This window comes from Erythrolamprus reginae, chromosome 2 (assembly GCF_031021105.1).
Source record: "Erythrolamprus reginae isolate rEryReg1 chromosome 2, rEryReg1.hap1, whole genome shotgun sequence".
Classification (NCBI taxonomy): domain Eukaryota; kingdom Metazoa; phylum Chordata; class Lepidosauria; order Squamata; family Dipsadidae; genus Erythrolamprus; species Erythrolamprus reginae.
Genome location: NC_091951.1, coordinates 293,107,369 through 293,119,999, shown reverse-complemented (window position 1 = coordinate 293,119,999; position 12,631 = coordinate 293,107,369). Strand labels below are relative to the sequence as shown.

General features: G+C 31.9%; 1 protein-coding gene across 2 annotated transcripts in view; it reads left to right on the top strand.

Moving 5' to 3' along the window:
- The window catches only part of DMXL1 (Dmx like 1), a 99,331-nt gene extending 86,700 nt beyond the window's left edge, over positions 1-12,631 (top strand). For both annotated transcript variants that reach the window (XM_070742876.1, XM_070742875.1), the window contains 5 exons: positions 696-788; positions 1,672-1,763; positions 4,135-4,187; positions 8,513-8,730; positions 9,391-12,631. In XM_070742876.1, coding sequence (XP_070598977.1) covers positions 696-788; positions 1,672-1,763; positions 4,135-4,187; positions 8,513-8,730; positions 9,391-9,615 — 681 coding nt within the window. In that variant the 3' untranslated portion in view covers positions 9,616-12,631. The remainder of the gene's footprint in view (positions 1-695; positions 789-1,671; positions 1,764-4,134; positions 4,188-8,512; positions 8,731-9,390) is intronic.

Genomic DNA, 12,631 nt, shown 5'->3' with positions numbered 1-12,631 from the left:
TCTTAAAGTTGCCAAGTTTGGGGACCCCTTGTCTACTGATAAAAGTATAGTATCATTTGTATAAGTTTCCCAATTATTCCATATTGCAAACTATCTTTTGCACTATATAATAGTGTTTTTAATCTTTCAAACTGCATATACACACACTGCAATATCAGTGTTTCTATTTTTACTAGTAACTATTGAAGTTTATTTTGTGAGGGATTAAAAAAGAGATTGGTTTTTTATATTTTTCAAAATTATAAGATGAGGGAAAGTATCTCCCATAGAAAACCGTCTCCTGTTTTATTTTTGAGGGTCCATTCTCTGTCCACTAGCAAATGCAATTTCATGACCAAAATTACACAAAGAATCTTTCCAGATATGAAATTATAGCTCACTGAGATCTATGAAATCTCCTTTTTTGTCATACTTTAGTAGAGTTTAATGTCTTGCTTATACATAAACTTTTTTATTAAACTAGTTGTAGCCTATTGTCTGATTCTGTAAAAATATAATGTTATACAAAAAATATTTACATGAATGAATGCAGAGGCTTTTGTTCATGTGAATTCCATTTGCATTCAGTTCTTCCAGATATGCTAGGAATTGCTAATAACTTAATAAGCATATCCATACACATCTGGAACAGCTTAACTATGAATGAATCAATTAAGTATTAATATAATGTAAACACATGTCTCTACTTTCTTTAGTTTGGGATCGTTGATGGCGATGGACACATAAGTTTGTATCAAACAAACTGTAAACGTTGCCTAAATAATGGAAGCACACCAAAACCATACCTGGTAAGTCAGAATATTTCCTAGTTGTTGTTGTTTTATTTACCTTTTTATGTTTTCTCTATAACCACGACAACTGTAAGTCCTTATTTTAATATAGTTTCTTTTACACAGTAGACAAATATTTCTGGTTGAAAATTGCATATAAATAACAAATCTTCATTATATTATAAGGAGAGCAAAATTCCAAGAAACAGTAGGACTTTCACATTTTTCCTCCTAAATTTGATGCTCTTGAAGAATCATTTGAAATATGTAAACTAACTGATTTAAGATTGTAGTATTTGATACAGTCCAGGAATTACAGGTAGTCCTCAAGCCCAAAATTGTTGCTAAGTGAAATATTTGTTGAGTAAGTTTGTCCCATTTTATGATTTTTCTTGCCATATTTGTTCAGTGAAGCACTGCAGTTGTTAAATTAGGAACACGGTTGTCAAGTGAATCTATTTTTCCCATTCACTTTGCTTCTCAGAAGGTCACAAAAGGTGATCACATGATCCCGGGACAGTGCAGCTGTCGTAAATGTGAGTCAGTTGTCAAACATCCGAATGTAACTCATGTGACCATGGGTTTGCTGCAACGGTCATAAGTGTGAAAAATGGTCATAAATCACTTTCTGCAGTGCCACTGTAATGTCGAACAGTCACTAAGTGATCTGTTGTAAATCAAGGACTACCTGTATTGAGATAATCCATAAACTAGACATTAAGATTCAGTTATTAATAGAACTGGAGGTTCTGAAAAAAGAATAAGTGGGGAAAAAACTCTGCTAAGTGTACTGTTGCAACCTGCTTCGATCTGAAATTAATATATTTCTAAGTAAATAAGCTCTAATGTTAAATTAACCATATTTTTTAAAAATATATTTATTGTTCTTTGATATTTTCAGACATGGCAATGCCATAATAAAATGGCTAGTGATTTTGTTTTCATCAGTTCTTCATCTTTGATAGCTACTGCCGGGTTATCTACTGACAACAGGTATTAAAATTTCTTCAAGATCATACCATACATTGTATAAATAAAAAAAATATTGATTACTTACTTATCTAATACTGTAGTAATTTTGTACAAAAATTATTTCCATGTTCATTCCTTTTTTATACCATACTATTCTTTGTAGAACAGATTTTTAGATTGAACAAGAAGCAAGTGTGCCATGACATGAAAGTAGAAATTGTATATATTAAGTACAAAATTCCCATTAGATACAGTCCATTTTTGTTTTACTTGTTCCTTACGAGTCACTATAGGGCCTAGGACCTTTTAGGAATGTCCTCTCTCCCATAAAATTTGTCTGCTTAATTTGATCCTGCAGTGATGACATACTACAGGTTCCTTCAAATAAATGGTATAATCTCTTAGGACCCCAGAAGCCTACCTTCTCAATAGTAGCATCTGACTTTTGCAACAAGGTTAACCCCTGAGATTTGCATGATCCTCACTCTGGTATTGTTTACACGAGTTATGTAGCTTTTCACCTAGCTTGTGGTGAAGGGAAGCTTGCCATATTTTATCTTCACTTTTATGTTTGGTTTGTTTTATTGTAATTTCTTTGATTGTTGTGAGCCACACAACTCATTGAGAGAGATTGCATAGAAGTTTAATAATAAGTGATTAAGGTGCTGAATTGGAAATCAGGAAACTATCAGTTATAGTCCCACCTTAGGCCTGAACGCTGCTAGAAGGTCTTTTGGCTAGTCATTTCAGCCCAGCCCACCCCACTGGGTTGTTTTGGGAAAAATAGAAGCAGGCAGTGCTATTATTCTGTTCAGTTTTGAGTTACTTATAAAGTAACAAAAGCAAGATAAAGTAACAAAAGTATGATAAAAATCAAATAAATAGTAAAAAACAGCCATGATGGTTCCAGAGTTTATTCACACATTAAATGCTATGCTAAAAAATCTTGGATAGCACTTAGAAAATCTGCACATTGACAAAATTTCCATCTGTTACTTAAAAACGGCCACACTGTTAGAATCTGCACATATACAGATAGTCATCAAATTACAACTCCAATTGAGCCCAGAATTTATGTTGCTAAGTGAAACATTTGTTTATGTTCATTTTACCCAATTTTACAACTTTTCTTGCCACATTTGTTAAGCGAATCACTAACAGTTGTTAAATTCATAACACAGTTGTTAAGTGAATCTGGCTTCGCCATTGATTTTGCCTGTCAGAAGGTCGCAAAAGATGATCAGTTGAACCCAGGACACTGCAACTGTCAAATATGAGCTAGTTGTCAAGCATCTGAATGTAAATCACATGACCATCAGGATGCTGCAATGGTCATAAGTGAAAAAAGGTCACTTATTTTTTCAGTGATGTAACTTCAAACAGTCACTAAATGAATTATTGTAAGTCGAGGACCACCTGTTGATGATCATTGATCATTACAACATTCTACATTCTTGGGAAGAACTCTATACATATGAAGGCCAAAATCGGCTAAAAAACCAGCAACTATGACTTCATATTTTTCTGTGTAATAATAACTGTAATAATATCTGCCTATCCCAGGTCCTTGGGAAAGACTTGAAAGATGGATAAAAATGCCATCTCTGGTCTAAAGCTTTGACTGACTATGTCAACAGTTGTAATAATAAACATTGTATTTATATTCAATTAGTTTTCATTTGAAATATAATATTCTACATCTGCATTATACTAAAGGTAGTCCTCAACTTACAACAGTTCACTTAGTCACCAAAGTTAAAATGTCACTTAAAAAAACACGATATGAGCATTTTTCACATTTATGATCTTTGCTGCATCTTCCTGATCGTATGATCAATATTCACATGCTTGTCAACTGGTTCATATTTAGGATCGTTGCTATGTCCTAGGATCAGGTGATCTATCACCTTTTGAAACCTTATGAATAGCAAAATCAATGGGGAAACCAGATTCATTTTACAACCATATTACTAACTTAACAACCGCAGTGATTCACTTGCAACTATGACAAGAAGGGCAATAAAATAGGGCAAAACTCACTTTACATAAATTTGAAGCCCAATTATGATTTTAAGCCAAGGACTACCCATATTTCAAAGCACTACACTAGCATTGTACTATCTAGTTATATTTTCTTTTTATAGTTTTCCTCTCTCAGGGTTACTGTTAAACTGTAATTTCTATAAAAATATTTGAATAGAAATTGTTAGATGTTATCATTTTAAAAAATCATATAGATATTATTCTTTCCAATAACAAAAATAAAATGTTTCAGATAATTTCAAACATTGTTGCTCATTTGTTGCTTTTTAAATTCTAATTATTAATTCAGTTTGTTCTTTATCATGGTATCATTAGATACATTACTATCTATGTGTTTGTTTCCTTTTAGAAATATTTGTTTGTGGGATACTTTGATTGCCCCTTCTAGTAGCTTGGTTCATGGTAAGCTTAACTAGCATATATACAGACATAAAACTATAAGTTTTGAGGTTTAAAATCTTAAATTACACTTCAGCTTCCTATTGAGAAATAAGATTTTGGTTAGAATTATCTATTTTGCAAATATAACATGCACTTGTACATGCAGTTAAGGTAACTGTATTTGATAAAATATCCATTTTTATGTATGTATATGGTAATGATAAATAAGGAATGTATAAAAAGTTTCAAAATTTGAAACCTTTGGAACTCAAAACCATGGTTTTGAATTTGAAATTGTCTTAACCTCACATGAAATATTTTTTCAATCACTGTAGAAGTTTTTAAATTTGGAAAAGCTCTCTCAGAATAGTCCAGATTTTGATAATATGGTAAGCCATGATAATATATTTCAGCCAAGAATAAACTTATATAAGCTACTGTATATAAGCTATATAAATTGGTTGAATAAATACAAAATAGATGAATAGATAACTTACAGTTATAATTAATGGTTTATGACCCCTCACATCAGATTTGTTTTTATTTAGACAATATGCTGAATGCTACCATGGTATACCTTTAACATATTTTATGAACTAGGCCATATTGAAAGTTGTGCTAGTGTTTATAAAAATAAACATCTTGCTATGGGACTTTTCATGGAAGTAATAGAATAACAGAGTTGGAAGGGACCTTCAAAGTCTTTGAGTCCAGCCCCCTGCTCAGGCAGGAAGTCCTATACTACTTCCTATAGGAAGTAATCCTATACTACTTCCTATACAACAAATGGTTGTCTAATCTCTTCTTAAAACTTCCAGTTTTTGAGCATTTCCAACTTTTGAAAGCAAATTGTTTCACTGTTTAATTGTTCTAACTGTAAGGATATTTCTCCTTAATTCTAGGTTGGTTCTCTCCTTGATTAGTTTCCATCCATTGCTTCTTGACCTGCCTTCAAGTGCTTTGGAGAATAGTTTGACTTCTTCTTTACAGCTACCCCTTAGATATTGAAACTGCTATCATATCACCCTTAGTCCTTCTTTTCATTAAACTAGGCGTACTCAATGATAGCAACCATTCTTTTTATGTTTTTAGTTTCCAGTCCCTAATCATCTTTGTTTCTGTTCTCTCAACATCCTTTTTACATTGTAGTGACCAAAACTGGATGTAATATTCCAAGTGTGGTCTTATCAAGGTATTATAAAGTGGTATTAACACTTCACATTATCTTTATTCTATCCCTCTGTGTTGACTTTTTTGGCAGCTGCAGCACACTGCTGGCTCCTATTTAAGTGATTGTCCACTAAGATTCCAAGATACCTCTCACAATTACTACTATTACTACTAAAAATGGCCAGGTACCACCTATGCTGTACCCTCGCATTTGAATTTTCTTGCCTAAATGTAGAACCTTACTTTTTTCACCATTGCATTTCATTTTGTTAGATAGGGCTCAATGTTCACGTTTGTCAAGATCCTTCTGTATCTTGACCTATCTTCTGGAGTGTTGGCTATTCCTGCCATCTTAATATCATCTACAAATTTGATGTGTTCCCCATCTATCCCCTAATCTAAATCATTGATGAAGATATGAAGAGTACTGGGCATAAGATAGAACCTTGGGTACTCCACTGCATACCTCCCTCCATGTAGATGCAGTTCCATTGAAGACTACATGTTGAATGTGATTGGTGAACCAGTTATGAATCCTCCTGGTGGTGTTATATTATATATACAGTATTATATATATTTATTAGATTTGTATGCCGCCCCACTCCGAAGACTCGGTGTTGCTGTCTAACCCACATTTTTCTTTCATTTAAAGTAGTAGGTTGTGGTCTATTTTATTAAATGTAAATTATATCCAGAGCATTTCTCTGTCCCACTAATTTTGTCACTTTGTCAAAGAATGCAATAAGATTTATCTGTCATGATCTCTAGCAGAAGTAGAACAGATTTACTTAATTCACACACAAGAGTTAGTCATAATTCATTTCAGCCTACCATAATATATTTGCCATCCAATGTTTTAACACTATTGGATTTTATTGTATATTGTTCATGATTGTTGTTAGCCGCCCCGAGTTTTCGGAGAGGGGCGGCATATAAATCCAATGAAACTTGAAACTATGATTCCTCAATGAATTATAATTTTTGAAAAACTTGGATTAATTTTGAATACAAAAACAGATACTAAATTCATTTGACCTACTTTTCCTGTTGTGTGAAATTACTGTATGTATAACTGTTGTGTAATACAAATTATTTTGTATAGGAAAGGTAATTATATACAGTGATGCTTAAAATGTGATGCTTGTGTACTCTTGTGAACTTTCAATATTTCTTCATAAATAGGGCCTAATTTTTTATCCGCTCAGAGTCCATTTTGGAGTGAGCGTCATATAAATGCAATACATGTAAATATAAATGCAATAAATAAATCTGTTTTCCACACAATTCCTAAAGCTAAATAATGAGAGCTCCATTAAACAAATCAGTCATATTGGAAGTTGTGCTAGGGTTTATAGTTTATTTATTTTTTGAGGAAAATTGTAAAAAGTTACTTATTTGTGTATTTCCCTTCCTTATTTATTTAATAATATTTTTCAACCTCCCATTTCCCTTGCAGAAAATTCATGTGCTTCTTTTAGGTAGCAATAATTGCAACTGAATGTTTCTGATAAATATTGATACATTCTATACATCAGTCTGGAGGAATTTTAGCCTATTTCTCCTTACAAAACAACTTCAGCTCAAGGATGTTGGTGGGCTTCTTCACATGAACTGCCCTCTTCATAATATTTCTATAGAATTAAGATCCGTACTTTGACTAGGCCATTATAAAATATTAACTTTTTTTCTCATTCTATCATTCTATGCTTATGCAACTTGTGAATTTGTCTCAGTATATGATCCACTTTCTCTTGAGTTTCATTTACAGACAGATAACATGTCAGTAGAATTTGCTAGTACAATTCAAAATTCTTAATACACAGGCAAGCTGTTGTATTGTAGATGCAGCAAAATAGACCTATAATTTTGCTAGAATTCAATGGTTTATTTTTGCCAAATATCATATTTTTCATTCAAAACAAAGTTATTTTTTAGTCTAATGTGTCCATAGAAAATTCTTCCAATAGTCTTCTGGCTTATCCATGTTCTTTCAGAAACTGTAGATCAGTAACAATTTTCTTTTACAGAATAGTGGCTTTCTCTTTGGAAGCCTATCATGCACACTGTTTTTATTTACTCTTCTCCTGATGGTGGTTTCATGAAAACTGATATTCAATAATGCAAGAGAGGTTTTTAATTCCTTAGACATTACCCTGAAAGGGTTTTTTTTAAAAAAAAAAACTTTCAGAATATTATGCACCTTGCTCTTAGAGTGATCTCAGTTGGTCAGCCTTTCTTGGGGAGGGTAATAGTGGTGCTGTATTGCCTTCATTTGAACAGATATGCCTGACAGTGGACTTGGGGAGTCTCAGGTCTTTGTAGTTTTTTAACCATTCTAGCATGGTGAGTATAAACAACTGTTTTTAAAAGGCTCTCAAAATGGTTAAACTTGTGTGAATCCAGAACAAACAAGCCAAGAATACTAGCTCTACCTATATTTTAATGTTTTTCATTATTAAAGTAGTAATGTATTATGTTGTAATGTATTAATAACATTAACAGGATCTTGCCTATCCCTCACTTTTACTCTCCCCCCAAAAAAACCCTAAGGTAGATCTCTTCTGAGATGTTTTACCATTCCTGGGGCAAGAATTATGGCTCTTCTTCCTAACTCCCATGTTCATTCATTCTTGGACATGGCGATTGATTGTGGCAAGGTATCACGTTCTACTCATCCTCATCCTTGAGTATCATTCCATTGCCTGAAACACCTGGCTCCAATTTCCCCTCAACTGAACTGATAATCTGAGAGGTTTGCTTACTTTTGCCACAAAAAAGCAGCTTTGGATCATTTTCCTCAATAAATAAATGAATAATATAATGTTTTTGACTCATTTGTTTAAATGGGTTCCTATTATTTGGTTTTAAGACTTCCATAGAGATTAGATCACATTTTAGATAATTATTCTGCAGAAATAATGAAATTTCAAATGGATTCACAACTTCTAGCACACAGGTATGGGATCAGAAGGTTTCAAAAGATCATAAATAGGGTGGAAAAAAGAATTTTACTAAACTTCTAATAAATGTTTTCCCTTGATCTATTCAAAATCAAGTTGATTCATCCAATAGTTCAGTACTGGTACTTTATTAAGCAGTATTCTATAATAAATATATTCAATAGTAAAATAATATTATTTACATTATAATTTCTTTTTTAAAAAATTGTATTTCAGCATTTACCTGTCATGATACTGGAGCAACTGTTTTGGCATATGCCCCCAAACACCAACTATTAATATCTGGTGGAAGAAAAGGCTATACCTGCTTAATAGATCTTCGTCAAAAGCAACAGAGACAGTTTTTCCAAAGTCATGATTCTCCAGTTAAAGCAATTGCTGTAGATCCTACAGAAGAATATTTCGTTACAGGATCTGCAGAAGGAAATATCAAGGTCATTATATTACAAATTTCTATCTTGTTAATTTATGTAAGAGTAGTTTCTTATATATTCATTATAACATTCCTATTTACTATAAATAAATTATAATAAACTATTTATTTTATTTAAATATTTATATAACTGGATACCTTATAACAAATGTCGGGCAGCTTCCAATCAAAATTTAAAATAACATGATATCCTTATTAAAACTATCAAAACAAATACATTAAAAACAACAACCTGGCTCTAAGTCAAGCATCTAATATGCACTCACCTCATCCCAGTGCCGGGGGAGGGGAGTGGGGGAGAAGCCTGATGAACTCCAGAGGGAAGATGTTCATGGACAGGAATGCATGCTTCCTAGCTCCCATAAGATGGCAATATTTAAGGGAAAGGGATAGGATTGTGCCCACCCTATCTAACCTGGTAGTACAGGTAGATGTCCTATTTAAAACATATTCTAAACTGTTAGAATTATCCTTAACTTTAAAAAAAAATACTTATTTACTTATTTAAATATTCATCTTTAACTTCCATTCTTAATTGAACTCATAAAAAGAACCATAACTAAAGCATCTGAGGGTTTACATAATTGAAGCATATTTATTAAACTTGGGGAGATCAACTCAAAATCACAATCCATTTTTTCTCTTTCTGTTTGTGTTTTAGATATGGAGCCTGTCTAATTTCAGTCTTCTTCATACTTTCCTCAATGAACACTCTAGACAATCTATTTTCAGAAATCTTGGGACAGGTGTCATGCAGATTGAGACAGGACCAGCAAATCACATATTCTCCTGTGGAGCTGATGGGACAGTGAAGATGAGAATTTTGCCTGATCGATTTCATTCATTTGGTGAAGTGTTGAAAACTGATATGAAATATGTGTTCTAAAGTGCTGTTAGCACTTGTAAAATATTATAGAATATTATCAAGCATAATTGTACAGGTAGCCCTATAATAATATTTCCTGGTGTTTATATTTATTTATTGGAGATATAGTCCTTAATGCACTAATGCCTTAAAGGTTAGCAAGTTCCTTCTTATTCTGCATAAGAATAGTTTTCAATGATTCAGTAAATATTTATTATGTATTTTGTTGAGTATTGTTTGTTCTTAATTGATAATAATGCCTCATTCCATGTTGTTGAACATGGTCTTTATCACTTAATTTCTAAAGACCGTTCCATAAAGAAGCCTTATAATATCATCTCGTTTAGCCTGACAGAACAATCAGTTGCCAAATTCATTATTCTAACTGTATATGGGTTGTACTCTGTAAAATAAACATACTTGACATAAGCAGATACCCATGCTATACTGAGATTTGCTATAGGAAGAAATGCTACTAAATGAGCCACTGTTGGTAAAATTTTCCTGAGATTTGTTCACTTTTACAACTTGAACTCGGTCTTTAGTGTGAAGAATTAAAAGATAAAAATTTGTCTTGGGACTTTTCATGCTTGAATGACTGCTATCAGGATAGCAGTCTTTTCCTTCAACCAAGAGATATAAATAAAATATATATAATCAAGTCCTTATTTAAAGTAGGCAATTAGAATATGAATATGTAGTTTACATATTGTTTTAGGAATTATATTTAAAAATAATACATAACGTTTAAAATCCATGAAACTGCATTTAAGTATATGTTGCATAGGATAACTGAATTATCTGGGTGGGGGTTATAAATTATCTATGCTTAAATCATTCGTAAAACACAGGAAATTGAAATATAATGTTATTTTCTCAGTAAAATTTGTTTTAATTTAATCCAAACATGCTTATTCTTCCGCTGGCCCTTAAATCATAGTGTTTAGCTTTTATTTCAGAAGTAAACAAAATAAGAAAAGGTTGCAAAAGAAAAGTGTTCTAATGTATGATAAATAGTATAGATTTATATTTTTTAAAAAATCAAGAATTTGAATTTTTTTTTGTTAAAATGTAATAACTATGTACACTTAATTTTTTTGACCAAAAAATGTACAAATCTTTCAGAATTTTCTATGTGCTAAAATAGGCCATGTGGTGTAATTATTTGGAATTACTCTTATTTTACTCATGTAAAACTCTCAGAAAATAATTGGATTAGAGATAGATTACTTAAATGCAAATTATAAAAAGTTTACTAAAATATTTTTGTGGAAAAACTGTCAATGCAATTTCATGTGAAACAGATTTTGTCTGGGAATAGATGCTGTAAATAAAACAAAAGTGAAGGGCTTGTATAATTAATTTTATACTATTCTCAGGACACTTAAAAGTAACATTTTTTACCTTTTATATAGCATTTAAATGTAATTTTAGCATACTTCTATGCAAGCATTAAATGAAACAAGTGTTAACATAACTGAAAATACATTTGTGCAATAACCTGTGCTATTCTTATAAAGGAGAAATACACAGCAGCATTTTAAAAGAGATAGTGCAGCTATCTGATGCAGTGAGTTAAATTTTTGACTCCGTTTGCAGGTAATACAGTGGGAAGAAGATAAATTGCAATGCTAAATCACAACAATGACTTTGTGAAAATAGCTTTAGGTCCATTCCACATATATTCAGTTGCTTGCTTAGAAAATATAAGTTTAGTAGCCCAATCCTGTACTTGTTTAGCATGTATGTATACGCTTGGGGTTACGAGCCATCAACAACAGTAATGATCCACTATGTGTGTAGGAAATAACACTGATATAACAGCTAGTACCAGTATTTAGGTAGAGATGTTAAATGTTAGTGTTATAATGATTTATTTCATTTAAGAATATTAAAATTAATTCTGTTGCCCTTCATATTTCATTCAGAAGATTAATGTGGGGGAAATCATTTTAATGCTTAGTATATAAAGCCTGGTTTACTAAATTTTATATCTGAATTGCAAAATCTGAAATTATACCAAAGTCTTAAAGAATTTAACTTACTTGTAGTTCAAAGTCCTTATATTAGATTTAACATGGGATTTTGAGAAAGGCTATAATCTTTAGTAAACTTTTTGATAAATTCAACTAAGTTTAAGATTCCAGTACAGTGTTCTCTCGATTTTCGCGGGGGATGCGTTCCGAGACTGCCCGCGAAAGTCGAATTTCCGCGATGTAGAGATGCGGAAGTAAATACACTATTTTTGGCTATGAACAGTATCACAAGCCTTCCCTTAGCAACCATTTAGATCATTACTCACCATGCTTATTTATTAAAGTTTATTAAAAAATATATTTATTAAAGTCGGATGAAAGTTTGGCGATGACATATGATGTCATCGGGCGGGAAAAACTGTGGTATAGGGAAAAAACCCACAAAGTATTTTTTAATTAATATTTTTGAAAAACCGTGGTATAGACTTTTCGCGAAGTTCGAACCTGCAAAAATCGAGGGAACACTGTATTGTGTAAAGCTTCATTTTTACTAGGCTTAGTGTTTTCATTAAGAATATGCTTAAATCTGATACTTTTAAGACTGATGTGTATTTAGTACATACCTACACAAACAAACATGTATAACTTTTACAATGCCATAGTTGCTCAACACTTTATTTGAAGGCTTAAAAATTTAAGTTACATTAAAATGTTACGTGCCTCTTTTTTGTCCAATTAGTATCTAGAGAATGTTTTTCCAATTAATGTACTTATCCCTTCTCTTTTGTTAGTGTACCAAATGAAATAGCTGATTTTATATTTTTCTAAAAGAATATTAGAGGTTTGATTTATTTCATCCATTATTTAAAAGAAGGCAAAATAATCAAATGCTTAAGCATTCTACCACTAGTAACGTCTCAAAAAACTAATAGGTAAAAGTGGTGCAATTGTTAATATTATAGTTGCCATTATTATGATTCTGTACATTTTGTGTGTACAAAACAAATTACAAAGTATATGCATAGGTTTAGAACCCCCAAATAAAATTTATCATTAGCTAA